Here is a 21,628-nt window from a genome sequence, read left to right as displayed (position 1 = left end):
GTGGGGCTGGGCAATCCATGAGCAGGAGGCAGCAGCAGGAGGGAGCAGCCAGCCCAGCACGGCTCGGGGAGCTCAGTGCCACGGCAGCCAGAGCACAAAGGCCTTGCCCAAGCGTGGCCCTTACTCATGGAAGTGCTCACCTTGGAGCCACAGGCACTGGCCAGGGGCTCTGGGCTGTGTTATTGATTTCGTTGCTGATTCTGTATGTTGTGATCAGAGTCAGAGGCAAACCAGAACGTGGCTGCGTTGTTTGAGCAAAGAGAACTGCACCAGTCCTTCCTTCGTGGATGCAGCTCCTGGAAAATTCTCCTGTTCTGACTCTGCTGGGGAGTTTTGCAGCAGTATCTAGGAAATATATTCCAATGGGAATGTCTCCAAATGGTGACTGTAGCATGAGTATCAAGTATTGTTAATAAATTAATTGGGCTTTGGGTTTTTTAGCTAGAAAAAATAAACCCAGGCTCATGTTGTTTGAGTGAAACTCAACTCAGCACGGGCAACATCAAGAACACAGCTAGGATAAAAACTACCACACAGTAAATCAAAGAACAAGAAAAGTACGAGGCTATTAATGCTTTACTACAGCATTCCTCCCGGCCTCTCTGCACTGTGGATAACTGCAAGCCAACATTTTTCAACTGCCCTAAAGAATGTGAAATGTAAATGTTTAGAAGAATGTTTTTGTGCCAAGCTGAGAGTGATCATAAACACCGGCTTCTAATAGAAACATTTTCAGAAGATGCACTCCGCGCTGCCAGCTCTTGAGAGCAACACCATGTAAATTAGGTCGGAGTCTCCTTGGATTCCTGACACTCCATTGCTGCCTTCTAATTGCCAAAAAATTGTTGGATTGATGCTGTGTTTGAGTTTAAAGTATGAACTGCAACAGTATTAAATACGCTGCTTAAATGCCATGTGGATAAACAATAAATCACCTGCCTGGGATTTGTTTTTGGGGACGGGCCTGAAGAAAACGTTGAGGGAAAAGAAGCCCTGTGCTAATTATGACCCTTTGCTCCCGTGGCAGCAGGAATGTGCCTGGTGTTTGGCTGCCAGGTGGAGGTTGTGGGTTTGGTGTCTGTGCCGTGCTAATGACACACCGGAGCAGAGGGTGACTTAGCCCACTCCACCCTGCAGGGAGGGGACAGTGCCCGGCACCTGCACGTGCTGGAGCTGGAACCTGCCCCCGGCAGCGCTCTGCTCCTCCACAGCAACCTCCTCCAGCAGCTATCAGCGCAGAATCTGGGCCAAAATGGTCAGATCCAGGGAAATTTAAAAGCCTTGGGAACTCTAACCCATTTCAGCTGACTGGTTCGGTTGTATCACCCCGAGATCCCCAACAAATTTACATTTTGTAAGTGAAGCGTTTCAGCTTTGGGATTTAGAGTTTCCATTTTAGTTCGGTGCTTAATTAGATTTTAAAAACCCTTAAAGCAAAATTAAATATTTGGATCAAAGCATCAAATGTCTTTTTTGCCACTGCGGCCAGTGAATCCAATTTAGCATCTTGCTAGAAAAAGCCATCTCTGATCACAGCTCAGAGCATCTCCTTTTATAATCAGTGTTCACATTCTTCCACTTCCCATCACCCATGACGGCAGATGGTCACTGGTGACACGACATGGTTGTTAGTGGATCGTGGTTGTAGATCTTTGTGGGTTTATCTTGATAAAAGCCTTGGAATAACTTCAGAAAAAAAAATATCTGGGTTTGGATAAACTTTCCAGGTTTTATGTGCAGCCTGCCACTTGTTAAAGCAATTTAAAAGGGGATGCTGAGAGGGCAGCTGTAGGTGCCAGCCCCAGGTACTCAGAGCAGGACCCCAAAGTCAGGGCTGCTTTGGAGCCCACACTGGTAAAACAGCAGTGCAGGCAGGTGCAGTCCTGGGGTTTCATTCTCAATATATTTTTGCAATACATTTATTTTAGCAATACATTTTTGGTTCATTCTTTCCTTCAGTTTTGTATCTGTGCTTTGGGATGCTCACACCTCCATTTGCTGACTGCTTGTGGAAGCGTGGCAGCAGGGCTGCCCAGGGCCCTGCTCTCACCTGGGAACCGCTGAACCTGGCTGTGAAGCTCACGGGGAGAGCAGGAGCCAACACCGTCACTGCGAGCAGGACGTGCCCTGAACTGGTGCAGAAACCCCTGTTTGAGTTCATTTCCCCTCTTCACTGTTTTGGTTGCTACAGAAACAAACATGATCTTTAGGTGGAGTTAGCACCTGTGTCAGAGAAACAGAGACCGAGGATGAGCGGGAGAGGGGAGGGACCAGCCCCGGCTCACGGCAGGGAGAGGTGGGAACAGAACAGCAGAGAGCAGGAGGATGTGAGCTGTGCTCACAATGAAATCACTGGGAACTCTGCCATGGAAGCAGAACTGAGTTGTTCTTTCAGGTATGAAAAGTACTGTGAATGACAAACAGAACTCCCATTAAGAGGTTAGGACAGGAAGCTGTTTTCTTCCAGGGATGAGCCAAGAAGCTGCAAAAGCTGAGTCCCTAAATTTGTGTGTTCAAGCCGAGCCTTGACAGAAGCCTTGCTTCCAGCATCCCCCGAGGGGGTCTTTTAATTCCCATTAATATCTCTTGAAGTCCTTCCACCCCTCCCTTGGCTTCTACTGGCCTTCCTTCCCTTTTCCATCTGATCAAGGACTGCCCTGAAACCTAAAGGATACAGGAGTCAGAGTCTTTGCATTGTCTTTAGCAGCCTTTGAATCAGAGCAGGGAGGTCACAGTTCTCAGGTTTATAATTTGTTTTGAAGATAAACCAGGATATTTTGCTGATGTTTTGATCTGAGCCTCAGAAAGCCCTGGAAATAACAGAGGCAGCAAATAGATAAAACAAGGTCCGTGCCAATGGGACAACCGAGACACGTCACCCCAACACAAGCAGGTCTCGGTGCAGGGCTAGGAATGAAGGCTGAGTCCTGGCTTCCCTCCGTGTGCTTTTACAATTCCATCGTGCAAACTCCCCCAGATTATCATAAAACTGTGCAAAGAGTCAGAGCCAGCAGAGACCAGCTCAGCCTGGTCCTCTGCTGGGACAGCGAGGGAAGGGACACGCACTATTCATTTGGAGGGTTTTTTTCCCCTCCTTTTTGTCGTCTCCTTTGTGGTGGTTTGTGAAACGCTGGGAAGGAGCAGCACAATGAAGAGAAAATGTTCCAAGGGAAGCGGGCTGCTCATGGCATTGCCCAAGCAGCACCCAGAGTACCAACCACGGAGCTCTGCAGGCGAGCGTGGGACGCACATGGGCACCGCATCCTCTGCCCGGAGCCCTCCCCTCCCCTCTGGATTCACAGGGCAGAGGATCAGAGCCTCTCCTGCCTGGCTGAGGCTCTCCCTCACTCCAACACAAATGCAGGTGCAAAGTGATCGAGTCCAGGATTTTTTTTTTTTCTTTTTTTTTTGCACAATTTAGAGCCATAAAATGGAAGCTGCCTCTGAGCATTTGGCTCTTCCTCTCCTGCAAGTTTGGGCCGGATGCAAAAGAGGACTTAAGCACTTACAATTCCATAGGTTACTCCCTGCTCAGGATAACATTTCTTCCAGTACCAGCAGCTTTTTTGTCTGGACATGCCCAGAACTGCTGGGATCTGAGCAGCTTAGTGCAGAGTTCCCACTGAAAACCCCCTGGGATCCTCGGGGGAGGGAAGGAGAGCCCCTGTTCCCAGGGATGTCCCAAACCTGAGGCTCGGCAGCAGGACCTGTCCCCTGACTCCGTGCAGGGGCAGCTGCTGCCCTTTGAGCCCGGACAGGCAGGGGAGGGTGATGGGCTGGAGGGTTTGGTTTGCCCTGGGAGCTCTCAGAGGGAGAGCCCTGGGCTGTTTGCTGTGAGCTGGGATTGCCCAGGAGAACAACCATTCCCTGCAGGACTGAGACCGGGAATCTGAACGTTTCCAACACCAAGAAGCAGCAAAAACTCCAGGCCCTTTCAAGGAAAACATAAACATGGTGAATTAAGAACAAAACCAAAACAAAACCAGAAAAACAAGCGACCAGAAAAACACACCACCAAAAAACTGAAGAAACCACAGTTATTCTGCTGGCTAATATCACCAAGACATGATGGTACTTGCAGCTTCCTGCTTGGACCTGGCTTGCTCCAAAGTTATTTTGTGTGTTAATCCTGTGGTTTAGATGATGAAGATTAGGTCTGAGTGAGCTGGTTCAGATAAAAGAGGAAAAGGCAGCAACCAAACCTTCACCCAAACTCCAACCTAAACTTTTCTAAGCTATGAATAAAATAATAAAAAAAAAGCATTAACTTTTCTTTATTATTCCTTTCTTTTGCAATTAAGATTTTATTTGTAGGTGCTGTTATTCATCAGCTACAGTTATTCATTCAAAGCTTTGGAAGTCACAGTGCTGTGAGGAGGGCTCTTATCCCTGCAAACACAAAAACACACTTTCCAGGTTCACAAAAATAAGTTTCTGCTGCCTCTCCTGATCTTGGCTTTTTAATGGAACTGGGATTTTTTTACCCTGGTTCCTGCTCCCAGTGTAACTGCCACCACGCCATGCAAGTCTCTGCCCAGTTTTGGTTTCTGTGCATCTTGGCCTGGAATGTTCAGTTGGAGATTTCCTGATAAAGATCCCAGCTGACAGCCAGCAGTTTGGCCAATGTTCCTCAAGAAAATAGGAATATAAAACCGTGTTCCAAGACCTAAGCGGAAATGTGTGAGCGATTGATTCTCAAAGGAAAAAAAAAAAACCCCAAACCCAAAACTAAACAAACAAGAGCTGCCTGCTGCTTGGCAATTCCGAAAATTAAATTAAAACTGTGTTCTTTTCCTTGACTACGTAATACTTTGCAGTACCTATTTTTAAATGCTTGCCTCAGCCAATGGCACACTTCAGGCCTTGATTAGCACATATTTGGCACGCAGGGAAAAACTCAATTACTGCATTTATTCTCAAGCTGGAGCACTCCGCAGATGTTGAACGCACGCGTGACAAAGGCAGTGTTTGCCCCTGTGCAAAGACTCTGAGAATATTGGTACAGCTCTGGTAGCTCCTCATCCTCAGGCTTGTGAGTCCCAGACAGGTCCTGGCAGCTCCTGGGGTGCCTGGCAGCTCTTTGCACAGGCTGTGAGCCCCGGGGGGATTGGGCTGCAGGAATATTGTCCATGGACACCTCTGTTCAGAGAACCCCCTCTCCCGTGTCGCAGCCCATAATAACCCAGCAAGTGCAGGAAAACCCCCGGGATCTGTCCCCTAAGGGAGGAGCTGTGGGGGCCAGGCCACCACAACATCGGCATCTCCCAAGGCAGCTGCACCTCGGTCCCTCCAACGTGCAGGAACAGAAATGAGATGCTCACATCGGAGCCTGGCTCCTTCCCTGGGCCACTGGCAAGAGGAAAGGGTCTGCAAGAAGAGGCTGAGCCTCAAAAGGGGTAAGGAAATGAGGATTCTAACAGTTCCCATTCCCAAGTGGGAAGGAAATGAGGGTTCTAGCAGTTCCCATTCCCAAGTGGGAAGGAAATGAGGGTTCTAACAGTTCCCATTCCCAAGTGGGAAGGAAACGAGGGTTCTAACAGTTCCCGTTCCCAAGTGGGAAGGAAACGAGGGTTCTAGCAGTTCCCATTGCCAAGTGGAAAGGAAATGAGGGTTCTAACAGTTCCCATTCCCAAGTGGAAAGGAAATGAGGGTTCTAGCAGTTCCCATTCCCCAGTGGGAAGGAAATGAGGGTTCTAGCAGTTCCCATTCCCAAGTGGGAAGGAAATGAGGGTTCTAGCAGTTCCCATTCCCAAGTGGGAAGGAAATGAGGGTTCTAGCAGTTCCCATTCCCCAGTGGGAAGGAAATGAGGGTTCTAGCAGTTCCCATTCCCAAGTGGGAAGGAAATGAGGGTTCTAGCAGTTCCCATTCCCAAGTGGGAAGGAAATGAGGGTTCTAGCAGTTCCCATTCCCCAGTGGGAAGGAAATGAGGGTTCTAGCAGTTCCCATTCCCAAGTGGGAAGGAAATGAGGGTTCTAGCAGTTCCCATTCCCCAGTGGGAAGGAAACGAGGGTTCTAACAGTTCCCATTCCCAAGTGGGAAGGAAATGAGGGTTCTAGCAGTTCCCATTCCCCAGTGGGAAGGAAACGAGGGTTCTAACAGTTCCCATTCCCAAGTGGGAAGGAAATGAGGGTTCTAGCAGTTCCCATTCCCCAGTGGGAAGGAAATGAGGGTTCTAACAGTTCCCATTCCCAAGTGGGAAGGAAATGAGGGTTCTAACAGTTCCCATTCCCAAGTGGGAAGGAAATGAGGGTTCTAACAGTTCCCATTCCCAAGTGGGAAGGAAATGAGGGTTCTAACAGTTCCCGTTCCCAAGTGGGAAGGAAATGAGGGTTCTAGCAGTTCCCATTCCCAAGTGGGAAGGAAATGAGGGTTCTAACAGTTCCCATTCCCAAGTGGGAAGGAAATGAGGCTTCTAACAGTTCCCGTTCCCAAGTGGGAAGGAAATGAGGCCCCTAAGAGCTCAGCAGGATTAGTCGGAGCCTCCCAGCCCTAAGCCAGGTGAAGTGTCACTGTGTGGACACTGCTGCTCACACCTGCAATCCCTGATTTGGGCTGGCAGCTGCTTTCTGTGCCAGCTGCTGCCTCTGCAGTGCTTTGGGCAGGAAATATTGAAGGTGGGATGAGCGAGGCAGCTCCAGAGAGCGACTCCCATCATGATAACCAGAGAGACTTTGCTTAACATTTGAACTTTCTGAGTGCTCATTCTAATTCAACCACAGAATCTTCTGAGAGTTCAGCAGTCACTAATTAAGAGCTGCAAGGATTTATCTGCGGTTCATCCTGCGCTTGGCAGCTTTTGCTTCAGAGGGACTGAGCGCTGCAAAGTGTCAGTGCTGGGAATGCCCCTCGGAGCAGCACAGGGACCAACCAACACTCCTGTGTTGACTCCCCTGCCCCTTCCCGAGCTGGGAATGGTTCTGTGTGGCCTCACATTTAGGGCGAAAACAAATAACCCACTTCAAAAAATGAACTGCCCTAGGAAGCGTCTTTGAAAAATTTTAATGCCAAATTACAAAGACATAACATGCAAATGTAAATAATTTCCGCTGCGATGAATGCAGGAAATAAAGAGGTGGTGTAAACAATCAGGGAATTGGACAGGTCTGTTTTATTTCCCTTCCTCCTCCATCTCCCCCACAGTGTCATTCAATAAATATTAATGAAAAAAAGAGAAGGAATAACGCTTATCTGTTAATTTTTCTGCATTCATTTCCTGATCATGCCTGATGTAAAAGTGTTTTGGGGTTACGTTTAGTCGTATAAATGGCGGTTTGAGCCCTTTATTCTCCATGATTCATTCTGCATATCAGCCCAGCGTGGAGCTCATGCCTTCAGTGTGTGTCTGCTCCATGCTGCTCAGTTATCTGCCTGCCCCGAGCCATCCCAAGGGATGGATTTGCATGGACACTGCTCCCCTGTGCAGGGGAATGCCAGGAATGGCCGGTCTGGTACTACCTGCCCAGGTGAGCTTCCATTCAAATCACGCGCATGCCACCAAAACAATTCACATCAAAGCTCTGCCTTTCAACAGGATTCAAATGTCAGGACTTCCAAAGCAATTTTAGCAGTTGGCTTTACAAATGAACTTATGTCAGCTGCTCTGTATGATGAGTGACTAAATTACTGCTGCATCTAATCTTATCTGGCTATCTGTCTGTCTGTTTTTCGGCATTTCAGTGCCCATCACCACATTACCCAGGCGCCACCAGAAGATTAAGAAGCTTTGCAGTGACATTCTCGACCGTGGTCTGTTCAAAGGTCATTAGCAGACCGTTCATAGGGGGGAAGCCCGGAGGAGGGCACGGAAGTGAGCCACAGGAGAGGAAAAGGAAAAGGAAATGGAAAAGGAATTGGAAAAGGAGGCAGCAGCTGCCTGGAGCCTTTCTGGTGATGCTCACACCATGTGGATCTGCCCAGATGGTGCTGGAGCCCAGGGACGTGGTGGCAGCGGCCTTTGTGCTGCTGCAGGGGCTGTCACAGTGTGCTCCTGTCACCTCAGACTTTGGCTCGTGGCCTGGCCCTGTGCTCCCCTCAGGTGCCATCCCCATGCTGGGTATTTCTGATTTCTGCATCCAGCTCAGAGCAGGATATTTCTCCCAAAGAGCCCAAGCAGAGAATGGGCCCTGCAACTCAGGAACCCCCTTCTCTGGGAGAATATACCAGTTAAACTTTGTTTTCCTGCCAATTCTCTGCGTTTGAAGAAGCCAGAAAGGGCGGTTTTGATGTACACAAAGCTCCACAGGACCCATGGAGTCAGGAGAGAGGACTTTGTCCCAGTGTCCCCGTGCTGCTCCCACTGAAGCTGTGTGTCCCTGGGGACAGCCTGGGACCTCGGGCTCCAGGGAGGTGGCACTGCCCACCCCTGGTGCTCTGCTCCAGGTAGGTGAAAATGTGCCAAAGCTGGTTTTTTGGAGGTTTTTTTGTTTTGTTTTTTGTGGTTTTGTTTGTTTGTTTGTTTGTTTGTTTGTGCAGTTCTGCCGTTCAGAAGCCTGGCTCAGTCCTGAGGAGCCAATGGCAATTTGCTGACGTGTTGCTCAAACAAACCCCCGAGTCCTTTGTGCCCCTCTCGGCACAAAAGCAGCCGGGGATTTACGCTGGGGGATAAATAGGTGGTTCCAAAGTGAGAAGGAAAGAGCCAAAGTTGGAAGCTAACCACAAAACGTGGGTGTAAACGATTACCAAAGGCTTCCAGTAACTCTGCTATCATCAGAGACTGGCTTTATGGGTACGGCCTCAAGAAGTTTCCCTCCACTTAATTAAAGAGGCAGATAAGTATCTAGGTGGAGTGTGCAGAGAGGTTCTGAATGAGTTATCCACTAAGGCTGGTTCGCTGCACCTATTGTTAAAGCCAGAATATAATATCAGATTAATGCATTATATTTGCCTATTATAGCACTATGTCATCATTATATGACATGTTATAATTAAAGCCCTGCATTAGAAACAAAACTATTTGGCTTGGGATAAGTTGCCTTTATGACTTCTGTGGTTATGATTTCCTCCTTTTCTTAACCCCTTAAAAATGCATAATATAGCTATTTGTAGCTGTATAAAGAAAGTTTCTAGTTTCAGATTCTAATCTCGGGTAATTCGATGTAAATAGAGTCAAAATCTGGCACACGGTCTTTTCCCGTGTCAGAATATTTGCTAGCAGAGGGAAACCCACGTTGTTTGGGTTGACACAGACCCAAAGATGGGCAGATTAAAGAAGAGGGTGCCCGGCTCCCCATCCTTCCTGCCGTCCCTCAGCTGTCCCCAGCAGCTCCCGGGGTTGCTCCATTCCCCGGGAGTTGTCAGGAAGCCTCTTGGCAAACTCTCACTCTTCCTTTTCCTTCCTGGAACTGCACGAGGGAAAAATTGGTTCTTGGAGCAGTTTGTGGCCGCAGCTGCCGGGAACCCGAACGCAAACCCGGAGCAGGGGTGTGGGATCGCTGCCTCACGGAGATACTGCAGCTTGGGTAACTGACTATGCTAATGGCTTTAATTAGCATTTGCATATGCACGCTTTTCGATTTCGGGACTCGGTGATTCATGCGGGAAGTGCCGAGCTCAGGCTCGCTGCCAGACCGGGGCAGAGGCTGCCACGGTGCCCCTGTCCCCAAAGCCACAGAGCTGCCGCCAGGGAAGGTGAAATTCCCGAGAACGGCCGCGCTGGGAGCCTGGCAGGGCACTGAATCCTCCTGCTGCTCTTTGCTGCTCCATCTATCATCCAGCAGTTTGCAAGGCTCTTCTATAAATCTAATTGGTGTCTTTTATGTTACTGGCTGCAGCCTGTGCTCCTTTGGCTCGGAGATTGATCACCTGAATGAGGGTAATGTCGAGGGGACGGCGGCCAGGAGCCGGGGGTGGCATCCCACTGTCCCAGTCAGTCCCTCCCCGAGAGTTTATTCTGCTCATGCAGTGCTGGCAATGCAGCGATTCTCTCCCTGGCTCGTGATGACCTTTCCCCTGGGCTTGCAGAGCGCTGGATTTGGCCTTGGAAATTGGCTGGTGCACCGGGAACTGTTTTGTCCTTTCTGTTCCACTTGGAAGTGTGCATTCTCCTCCCTGGGCAGTTTGTCCCGTGCGGGAAGGCCCCCGGTGGAAGTGCCAGATGTGGCAGATCGTCAGTCTGGGGCGCACACAGGCTCCTGCTGGAGCTGCTGGAGACACGTTTTCTGCAGTTCTTCTAAAATAATGAACTTCCTATGGCGAGAGGTAGAGAAGTCAAAATAATAATATGCAAAATTTTGGGGTTTAACTTTTGCCTTGAAGAGATATTTACCTGGCCTTTGCCAGGTCCCGTGGGCGCTGCTGAAGGGAAATTCCCCTCGCTGGTGTCACTGAGCCTGGGTGAGCTCATCCCACCCAGCAGAGTTTTCAAGGTAGAAAAGATGTTATCCAGCTCTGAGGGTGATCTTAGATACCTCGAGATCATGGGGCAGGATGAAAATCTGGCCCCTGCAGAGGATTTCCTAATGAGGGACAGGCTGCTCAGTTGGGGAAAAAATTACTTTCTAATGGCATCTGCCTATTAAACATGTATAATGAGCCAGGCTCTGTGTGGTCAAATTACTGTCTGGGAAGGGTTTGGAGTGAGGGACAGCTGTGCTTCTGGCCTTTGCAGAGTATTGCCTGAGAGAGGGAGCAGAGAGGAAAACTAGAACAATGTCTGCAGAAACCAACAGGTAACTAACCCAAGAGGTCCACTGGCCTCTTCATTTCAGGGATCTGTGGATCAGGAGATTGGGAAGGCACTGAGGGCACAGCTACTGCCCTGGTTAGCACTTTCACAGTCTTGGAAAAGCATCTCCTTTTGCTCTCCCAGGCAGGTGGCACTTGGTTGGCAGCTGGAGCCCAGGAAAGGGTGAGCCCTGTGTTTCTTTCCCCAGCCCTGGTGGCAGCTGGACTGGGGGAACCCCAGGGTGCTGTGGGGGCTGTAGACCCCTGCCCAGCGCTGGGGGGCAAACAGGCACTCCTGGGAGGGCACACCAGCACATCAGGAGGGATTTATCCCTGAGCTGCCCAGCCCTGCCTGTCCTGGCAAGGTCCTGCACCCCACAGGGTCCCTGCTGTGCCCTGGGCCCCTGCTCCCTGTTGAAACAAGGTTTTACCCCTTCAAAAAAAAAAAAAAAAAAGAAAAAGAAAAGAAAAACATTTTTGCTTTAGCTGTCACAGTAAAAACTGGCTCTCATGCCAGTAAAGCATTCCTAATTGGCAGGATTTAGAGACTGATCATTTCAATTTATGCCCAGAACAGGTAGGGCAGCAATGAAAGCCTCTCCCACCCAACCCCACCCCTTCTCACCGGTGTGCCTCAACCCTGCCCTGGAGGGACCACCTGGAGGGCTGAGCAGGGAGTTCCCTCCCGTCCTGCAGTAAACACGGGCTCAGCTTATGGCTCATTAATAGGCACTGTCCCTCTGGTCATAAAGCTCCTGCGGGGCTGGTGCGGGGGAGCACCTGCTGCTGCAGCCCTTAGTCCTTCCCTAGGACTGCCTTAAAGACAAAGCACCGGGGTGAGATTTTCCCTGCACGTTGCCCTGGGGTCAGTGGGAAAGTGGTCCCCGGGCTCTCGGGAGTGGTTCCCATCAGTGGCCCAGGCTGCAGCAGCCTTCCCAGAACCCTGGGCTGCCGGGTATCGCTTCCTCCTTCCCAGGCCCCTCCACCACGTGCAGCTTGGCCTCGCTGCCCTTTCTGCCAGCCCCTTCCCACTCTGCCAGCCCTGCCCAAGGACTGTGTCCCCTGCAGCCAGGCGCAGGCTGGGTGCCAAGAGGATTTGTGGGTGCCCCGTCCCTCGCAAGCCAAGCTCCCAGGAGAACTCCCCTCGTCCTGGGGGAAGGCACGACCAACCCACATTTGTTATTGGCAGAGGAAGAACTACCCAAGAGTATTGGGTTTCCCCATAAAGTGGGGGCATCTATTCCTCTAAACAAAACGCTTTGCAAAAAATGGAAACTAAACCCAAGCGTGGCACAAAGTGGGAGCCGTTGGCAAATTGGGCTTCTGCAATTGCAGAGCGAAAATCCAAATAACATTTTCCAGTAGCCATCAGTCTCTCTCAGATTGCCCAACGCAGGCATCAGTGCTTTTCTCAGCATCTGCTTTATCAGTTGTCTCGCAGCCCAGAGAAGTCCCTGCTCTTGGCAGCAGCTCCTGCTGATGTGCAGGGGGTTATTGCTCAAGAGCCCTTTGATCAGCAGCCAGGCACTATCACACCGAGCTCTCCAGCCCTGGCTGCCAGGCCTGGATGGGCTCCCTGAGAGCAGCACGATCCCTTTGGGCCTCTTGGAGAGCATCTCCTTCCCTGGACAGCCAGGTCTGCCCTGCTGGTTCCCATCCTGAGCCCCCAGCAGCGTGACCCCGGGGCTGGGCAGCTGCAGGCTCTGCACAGCACTGCCCACAGCACCCACACCCTGCCAGCTCCTGTGCTGGGGCACAACACACACCCAGCTGTGGAGCTGGAAGCCCTCAGAACACTGTATCCCACTTGTCAGGTGTTCTGGTGGCTGAGGTTTTTTTCCCTGGGAAATGCAGAAATGCCGAAGCCACTGTCAGCTCCTTTTGCGCAGCAAGAGGCAGCCAGATCGGCTCTCTCAAATCTGAAAACACACCAAATGAAGTGCTCAGAATTTGCCAGGGCATGTGCTGCAAAACTGAGCAAGGCACAAAAATTTTCCCAGAGACGCCGTGATCTGGGATCCATGTATATACAGATCCATGTAAATGCATCCCATGTAAATACAGATTTATGCAGTGATCATTACTCATGCCAGTAATAATAGTTCCGCTGAAATCACTACAGCTACACGTATAAAATGAAGCACATGTGAAGGATCAGGATCTAAATATGGAACAGGCAAATCCACCTGCAGCTATGGCAACTGCACCTGGAACTGCAGATACCTGCCTGAGCCTCCCTTCTGTTTAGGGGCTAACTGATAATATAGAGATATGTGAAAAACTGGTGGAAAAGGCAGGACCAGGAACCGTCTCTTTTGTTCCAAAGCTCCACATTCATCCCTTGCATCTTAATTTCTGTCAGTGTTCTGCACTCATTAACTCAGCTGCTCTGTAATTTGCTTTAGGAGGGGTTGAGGACACTGTAGCTGCACTCAGACATCAGGGCCTTCTGCCATCTCTCCTTCTCCTCCAGATCTGGGGACTCAGCCCAGCAATCAGCGCAGTTCTTAACTTCAAGCCCAGAAATGTTTTGTGCCACCCTGAGTGCCCATCAATAACTCAGCAGCAGGAGAGCAGCCCTGTGCAGAGGTTGGGTTTCTTCACAGAGCTGGCACCGAGGCTGGCTTGTGTGCTTAACTGAAGTGTTCCTGGCTGGGGGCCAGCTTGCATTCCTCTAAGCAACCAAACTCCTTGATAATTACTCCTTTCTTTCTTTTTTTTTTTTTTTTTGTAATTCTCCTCATCTCGTTGTGCCAGGTTATCCCCCACATATTCTGCTCCTCACACACTGAAGTTTAGACACGCTGAAGTCTCTCAATGAGTTACATTCTTGGTTTATTTTCTGGCCTTTTGCACTGCAGAGGGCAATAGAGACAGGAGCTGGATTTTACTGTTCCAGGACACCTGGGCTCAGCATCCCTGTCAGAAACATCCAGCCCTGGGTTGTGTGTGGCTGGCAGGGGCTGGGGACACGAGCAGAACTCTGCTCCTGCTGCAGCCACCGCGCCCCTTGCGCTTCCAAAGCTGCTCCAGGCACTTTCTCTCCTTCTTGTGATTCCCTTCTCGAATTGCTGCAGCCAAGTAATTGTTTCATCATGTTGCTCTGAAATATTTTCCCGTCGTGTCACCATCACCTTCAATTCTCAAACCAAAGCTCCTCTGGTCGTTTTTAGAGAACCTGTCCCAAAGCACCAGCAGCCGCCGCGCTCAGGTGGGGAGGGAAGGCGGCAGGTGAGGCTGGAAGGGGGGGTTTGGTTATTTGGGATTCCTGTCCCTGTCATTTCCAGCACCACCAGCGAGCTGCTCACCACAGCCTTAATGAACTGCTGTTGCAATCCACTGGCAAAGGCGCGGTATTTATAGCAAACAAACAAGTCTGGGGCCGTGCGGGGCTGGGGCCGGAGCCTCCCGCAGCCTCCTGGCCAAGGCTCCCTTTGAGGTGTCTGCATGGAGCCCGCCACAGCCAGGGTTCACAAAGCTCCAGCCTGCAGAGAGGATTTATTCTGCAAATTGTACAAAATTAGGAGACCTAACTGAACCCTCTGACTGAATACCCTGAACTCCGGGAAGGCGCTTCGGTAGCTGCGGAATGCGTGACACGGGAATCCCAAAAGCAAGGGCCAACAGGACAGGGCAAGGTGAAAACCAGATGTGGATCACAGCCCTTCTTAATTTTTAATTGGCTAGAAATTAGTATTGGGATTTGTTATTATTAATTATTTTTACATGAATAATTTCCATAATAACTATATAATTTTTGGGGGGGGAATTTGTAATGAGTGAGGGTTAAATTTGGCACCACTCTGTGAAATCGTGGCACCAGGTTGGAAGATTTGGAATTAAACATATCCCTGTCGTAAATGCAAATCAATTATCTTAGACGAGTGTTAACACACTTATCCTCATTCGGAATTCCAGCCCTACAGTTTCCCACATCCAGGCACATCTACCCACCAGCACATCCAGGAGGGGAGGAAAGCCCTGAATTCAAAATAAAACATTTGGACCGCTGAGCAGGTGGGGAAATGATCACAAAAGGCACGTTGGTTTCCAGCAGAGTTTCCAGTTTCCAGTAGATCACGTGCAGCATATTTGGGGAACGGGGGCCCTGCCAGCCCTGGGAGCTGCACCATTTTTATTTGACAGGAGAGCGGGACGATTTTTATTTGGCAGAGGAGCAGGATGATTTTTATTTGACAGAAGAGCAATAATTAGTATAGAAAGATGCATGAATTTTCCCACATCTTCCAGAAGTCACCAATGGAAGGCAGTGGGAAAAGTGGAAAAGCAGCACCACAGTGTCAGAACTGCACTGGGTTCCACACGCTTTGGGCAGATAACAGAGTGATAATTGAAGAACTGCTTTCAAAACTACAATTGTACTTGTACATATTTTTTTTTTTAGCTGCTACATATGATTCATTTTACAGTACTAAGCACTTGTGAATTCAAACACTCTATAAACGAGTATATAAACCAGCTTTAGGAAGGGGATGGCAGTGCCAAGGATTTACAGACTGATTTCTGCAGAGGAAAAGCCTCTATTATTTTAGTAGCAATAAGAAAGAGGTGCACAAAATTAACCACCGTAATACATCATTTGAAAAGAAAGACAAAAGTAAAAAGCCCAAATGAAATGCTGCTTATAAATTTCTGTAAAAGTGAGAGCAGCTCCCTGGTGCCTGCAGTTCTCTGCAGGGTTTGCCTCCCACGAGCTGTCCTGAGTGATTTTGGGAAGAGAAGCTCGGGAAGTCCTGTCCCTGGCCAGCTGAGACATTCCAAGTGCTGCTCTCAGCCAGCAGAATCCTATTTGTCATGGGAAACTAAATCAATATTTGGAGCTGAGACACTGTTTGGGCAGGGATTTTCCAATCCCCCCCCACTGCAATTAGAAAAGGTATTTGGAATCTTTTGTCTGCTTAAGTGCTTGGAATTTTCTCAGATTCATTTACAAGCTATTTTTTTCCAGACTATTATTTTCTAGGAAATATTTTAATTACCCGGGCTTTTTCATATACTGTTTTAAAGGGCAGAGTGTTTCATGACCTCCATGCATTTAATGGCACTACAAAGCTCCTACAATGGAAGTTATGAGGGTAATACAAAATTAAAAATGAAGGGTTGGGGAATTCTCTTTCCAAGTCTTTCACGGATCCCTTCTGAGACTCCTGTAAAATTGGCGTGTTCGTGGCCCTAATTTTCCTGTCTGTACAAAACCATCGTTGCTGGACAAGGTTCCTCCTGAACTAGAAATCTGCCATCCTAATTAGGAGATACCTTGGAATACAGCAGCAATTTAAACATCATTCTTTAAATTGCAGCCCTGGCTCTCCTGCACCGGGGCAGGCAGGGTTTAAGGATGGGGATTAGCTCCTTCATGCCTGCTGGAGCTCAATCTCCAAAACCGGACTATTATTTAAACATATATAAATTCCTTCAGTACATCTTATCTTAAAATCAACCCTGCCTTCCAGCCCCCATGAGCTGAACTCTTGTTGGAAAGCTTGTGAAAGAAAAGGAAAGAAGGAAGGAAAGAAGGAAAGAAGGAAAGAAAGAAGGAAAGAAAGAAGGAAAGAAAGAAGGAAAGAAAGAAGGAAAGAAAGAAGGAAAGAAAGAAGGAAAGAAAGAAGGAAAGAAAGAAGGAAAGAAAGAAGGAAAGAGAAAAGAAAGAAAAGAAAGAAAAGAAAGAAAAGAAAGAAAAGAAAGAAAAGAAAGAAAAGAAAGAAAAGAAAGAAAAGAAAGAAAAGAAAGAAAAGAAAGAAAAGAAAGAAAAGAAAGAAAAGAAAGAATCTGAGGACATCTCCAGTCCTGCAGCACTCGCACGCCGGGCAGCGCCAGGCTCTGGCTGGGAACGCTGCTGCCAGGTTTGGGTGACATTGTGTGGCCTCCAGCACAAGAAGAAAATAGGATCTAACGATGTGGATAAGTTTCGTAACGATACAAATAGTAGAATAAACAGCCACGGGAGGCTGGAGTAATCACGGTCACGAGGGACAGCCAAGACAAGATCTAACGTCTGTCCTGCCTGCAAGAACTTGAGTCACGCTGGTGCAGGAGCGAGCTCACCCAAGGAATCTATTTTAGGGGCTTGTAAAAAACAACTGCACCGCACTGTACAAATGGGGGAAATCTGTGTGGGGCTAACCGTGCCCTGCTCGCCGCTGCACAGCGCTGGGGCCAGCAGGGAATGTGCAGGGAATGTCAGGGAGGGCTCCAGCTGATGGACCTGCAGGAGGCTCTGATCTTAGGAGTCAAAAAAAGCAGAGCAGTTCCTTCAGTGGAAAACATGTTTTGCTTAAAGAGACGCTGGAAACAAGCAACAAACTCGGGATTTGTCCTGCAGGCCACGGCTGTTTGTGTGGAACGCATAGGAACAAATTCAAGGCCGTTTGTACCGAAACCCCCTTTTGTGCTCAGCTGTCAGAGCACGGGCACTGAAGGAGTTTCTTTCCTCAGGCACTGGGAATCTGGATCTAAAAACTTCACGCTTAAATTCGGCCTAACAGGAAAATGGAAAATGCTGACTAAGACCTGATCTTTTGCCCAGCTCCCTCCACGGAACCAGCCTGAGACTGTTCACTCCTCACAGACCTCGCAGCAGGGAATAACCCGGCTGGGAGCTCCAGCTGTGCCAGCAGCAGGCAGGGCCCTGGATCTCCCCAGAGCAGAGTCCTGGCCTGCTACGAACCCCCTCCTGTGCCAGCCCCCACCTGCCTGTCTCCTGCCCCCAGCAAACCCCTCTCATCAGAGGATGGACCATTTCTTTAGGGAAATGTCTCAGGAGCGAAGGGAAGGGGGTGGTTCATGAGCCTCTCACCTGGCTGGGTCTCATGGGAGCTTCCTGAGCAATGCCCGAAATTACCGAGATCCAACAGAATTGATACTTTCTCACGTTTATTCCTGTAAACTACAAACATAAGAAATGCTGAATCATAGAGAATAGAAACTCTGTAATGGAGAAGAAAAAAAAAAAATTAAAAAAAACCCAAAACAACCAAACACAAACAAAACCTCATTTCAGGCTTCCTCCCTTCCTTTTTCTTCCTCCCTCCCACTTCAGACTCGGCGTTATTTGCCAAGGATTGGTCATGGTTTGGATAGCACATCTTGCTCTACACGTTCAAAACAGCATGAAGTGCAGAAAAAAACCCAACACAAACACCTCCTCCCCAAACAACACCCAAGCAGCAGCTAAGGCAGGTGATTAGAGGAAATAAAATGAGGCAACAAGAACTGGCTAAGGCTTCCAGCTCTGCTCTTTGCTGAGTTTCTCTTGGGGGTTTGGGGGGTTGGTTTTGGTTATTGGTTTGTTGTTTTGTTTTGTTTTTCCTTTCACTCAGAGAAAGCTAAAAGACCGACAAGAATCCCTATCCCTGATCACAGCATCGAGCCAGAATCAGCTGGAATTTCAGCCCTGTGTTTAACTTTAAACATGCCTTCAAAATAAAACAAGCTCCTTTTTTTTTTTTAACCTAGTCATAAAGTTTATTAAAATTGTTCATTAATGCTTCAAATGTAGCAAGAATGCATAGATCCCAAAATATACATATGTATTTTCTTATAGAAATAGATTATTCTTTATAATAAAAAAAACTGTAGGAACATCTTTAACAGATTACTCAATCCATGACTGACAGTTACACGAGATTGCATCATGTACACAGCATTCCCAGCCATGCTTAAAGGATTGCATCACTTTGCCCTTGCTCTCCTCTCGCTCTTTTTAAATAACCCAGCGCCCAGCAGAGCCCGCCCGGGCCGGGGCCGGGGTCCCTCCGCGCCCCCTCCGCGCCCTCCCCGCCGCAGCCCCGGCCCCGCGCAGCCCCCGCGCGGCGGCGGAACCTTCCGCCAACATGTCGGTAAAGACCAAAAAAAAAAAAAAAAACCAAAAAAAAAAACAACCAAAAAAATAAATCCAACAGCAACAACAACAGCACGAATTGAAACCAAAGCCGCCCGCCCGCCCGCCGCGGGCTCTCGCCCCCCTCTCGCCCCGGCCCCGGGGCTGCGGAGCGGGGCCCGGAGCCCCGCGGCTCCGCTCGCCCCGCCGCCCGGCCGGGGGTCAGCAGCGCGGCGAGGAGGCGAGCAGCGGCTCGGGCAGCTGTTTGAACAAGTTCCTGAGGGTGCTCAGCTCCCGGGAGAGCTGCTCCACCTTCTTCTGCAGCCGCTCGTTCTCGGCCGTCAGTTCCAAGACTTTATGCTGCGTCTCCAGGTTGCGCATTTTGGCTTTGTCGCGGCTCTTGCGCACCGCGATGTTGTTCCTCTCCCGGCGGAGCTTGTACTCGTCGCTGTGCTTGTCCACGCACTTCTTGGGCTTGTTCTTGCCCGCCGGGGCGGTGGAGTAGCCCCCGCCGGCGGCGGCGGACTTGGAGGACTCGGAGGGGTTGGGGGTGCCGGGGGGGCTGGAGGAGGACGATGTGGACAGGTTCCCGCTGCTGCCGCTCGGCACCGACTGGTAACCCAGGTAGGAGCGCACGGTGCTGCCGTAGGGCGAGGACATGCCCCCCGGTCCCGGCCCCGCGCCCCCTTCTTCCTTACGGGGCCCTTTGCAAGAGTCCAGGGTCTCGAAGACCGGCTCCACTTTGGTTTCCACGATCTGGGGCGGGAAGCAGCCCGGCAGCCCCCCCGGCTTGTGGCTCTGGCTGGCGCAGGGGTGGCTGTGCCGGGCGAGGCTGATGTAGGTGTAGTCGGGCTTCTTGCTGCCGCCGCTGCCTTTATAGTCCTCGGCGAAGAGATCGGAAAGGAAATCTTGGCCGGCGCCGCTGCTGCACGGAGGCTCAAAGTTGCCCCCTGCTGCTGCCGCGGGAGGCGGCGGCTGCGACGCCAAAGGCTCCAGGTACGGGCTGAAGTCGATGGCTCGCTCGTGGTCCCCGACGGTGAGCTCGGTCATGGAGCGGCCCCCGGCCGCCCGCGGGTGCAGCTTGTTGAGAGCAGCCAGACAGTCCGCCTCGTAATAGAAATTAGCCACTTCCATGGATTTAAAGGCGGGCGGCTGGATGGGGAGGCATGCTGCGTCCCAGGCCACCAGGCGTTGCATGAAAGCAAAGGGGGATGCGGGGAGGAGGACAGGACGCAGGGGGGGCCCCCCCGGCACAGGGTCAAGCTGCCGCCGTCGGGGTGGGGGGCTCCAGACCCTGCCGCGGTGTCTGGCCTGGGCACGGCCCCGCGGCGCTGCCCCGGCCGGGCTGGCTCAGTCCCTGCGGCGCGGCGGGGCTTCACCGCTCCGGCAGCTGCGGCGGGGGCTGGCGCGTCTCCTCCGGACCATCTGGTTCTAGGTCCCGTGTCCTAAAGTCTCTGACTTAGGAAAGTTCCTTTGCTCAGTTATTTATAGGGGCGGTGGATCCCATAGCAACAGGCGCGTCACCGCCTGGCCGCCTGCCACTCGGCACGCTCGGGCTGCCGGTCCCGGCCCCGGAGGAGGCTCCCGGGGCGGGTGCGCTGCCGTGCCCGCCGGGCCGCCCACAACAAACCCGGGCAGGGACGGAGGGAGGGGCCGGGCTGCGGGCCCGCAGGTGCGGGAGGCCGGGGCTGGCAGCGGGCAGCGCTCAGCCCCGCGGGGACGCGGCCGGGCCGGGCGATGCTCCTGCTGCTGCTGCTGCTGCTGCTGGTGCCCCGTGCCCGCCCGGGCTCTGCTCGGCCACCGCAGCGCCCGGCGGGGCTGGGCACGGATCGCCCTGGGGGAAACCGAGGCAGGAGAGATTTTTTTTTCCAAGTTCTTTTGGCAAAGCGGGGGGGAAAGCTGCAAACCACAAGGACGGATCCCGTTACTCTCCATGCCGGGCTCGCTTTGGTGAATCCCACTGGCGAGAAGCGTCCCCAGGGACGTGCCCGGAGCCACTTTCCCGTGGCCAGGCCAGGGCCGGGCGATGGGCGCTGCCCCGGCCTCCTCCCGGCCGAGAGCGGCCCGAGCCCGGCCGGGGCAGCGCTGCCGCCCCGCACCTCGGGCACCCCCGGGGGCCTCGGAGCTTGTCCCGGCTTATTTGCTTTGCGTGACACGATACAACTGTCAGGGCCACACGGGATGGGGAACCAGCGCTGGGGCTGAACGAGACAGAATGCGGGTCAGAGGAGAGTGAGAGTCGTGCTTCAGAACGTGGAATCCAAAGGTTTTTAGGTTTGCGGGGTAAGTTTGGGAAGGAAGACTGAATCCTGATGTCCGTTTTAATTAAAGACACCCACCTTGGGAATCAAACTTACATTTTCACTCTCTTACTCCCACATTTACCTGTCTACAAGCTGATGATTCATGCCCAGAATAAAGGACATTAATTTAAAACAAAACATATAATTAAAGGAAGTAGGAGTGTCCTCCCTCAGTAAAGAAGACCTAGCACTGCAGGGAAAATGACACTGCCTCTTAGAATAATGTGAAGCAATCCTGCGGTGTGGGAAATATTGTAACGTTAAGCCAGAGGAACAGGTATTGCATTATATGATTCAAACAGTCAACTGTTCTTAATGTTCAAACCTCAGAACTCTGAAAAGAGGAAGAATTTGAGAATCAGTCAGTGGATCATCAGACTTTTTCTTTCTTTTTTTTTTTTTAATTTTATTTTTCCTTTCACGTTTTAATAGGATTTTTTTTTGTTTGTTTGTTTCCATAACAAAAGCTCCCTAACAGGTTTTCAGGCTTCAAATATTTCTAGTTCCATCTTTATCTACCGAGTTAATCTTTGGTGAATGCACTAGAGATTAAATTGGAGCTGGGCCTGGCCAGAGAGCTGGGTCTGGAGATTGTAGTTGGAGCCCATACCTTCATAAATACAAATATCTGTATTGGGTGCAAATACTGGCAAGTTGCAGTGAGCCAGGGCTTGTTCTTCTGGCTGTTTACTCCCTCATCCTGTGCCTTTATCCTGCATTCTGATCTGGCAGTTACATCCAGCGGCTGCCCCAACTGGCCCTTCCAACCGAACTCTGAAAAATCAGTCTCGAGCGTTTCCTCCCTCCGAATCGTCCCAGGAC

General features: G+C 50.7%; 1 protein-coding gene across 1 annotated transcript; it reads right to left on the bottom strand.

The window, feature by feature from the left end:
* Positions 1-18,120: 18,120 nt before the first annotated feature.
* Positions 18,121-19,948, bottom strand: CEBPB (CCAAT enhancer binding protein beta). Its single transcript, XM_066199050.1, has one exon. The coding sequence runs from the start codon at positions 19,698-19,700 to the stop codon at positions 18,726-18,728; it is 975 nt and encodes a 324-aa protein (XP_066055147.1). The 5' UTR covers positions 19,701-19,948; the 3' UTR covers positions 18,121-18,725.
* Between the last annotated feature and the right edge of the window lie 1,680 nt (positions 19,949-21,628).

This window comes from Chamaea fasciata, unplaced genomic scaffold (assembly GCF_029207755.1).
Source record: "Chamaea fasciata isolate MVZ Bird 193981 ecotype frontalis unplaced genomic scaffold, bChaFas1.0.hap1 SCAF_17, whole genome shotgun sequence".
In the NCBI taxonomy this organism is placed as follows: Eukaryota; Metazoa; Chordata; class Aves; order Passeriformes; family Sylviidae; genus Chamaea; species Chamaea fasciata.
This window is presented reverse-complemented; position numbering and strand designations above follow the sequence as displayed.

Bases quoted from the DNA above. Each gene is read 5' to 3' on its own strand.
- CEBPB (XM_066199050.1), bottom strand. From the start codon at position 19,700: ATGCAACGCCTGGTGGCCTGGGACGCAGCATGCCTCCCCATCCAGCCG.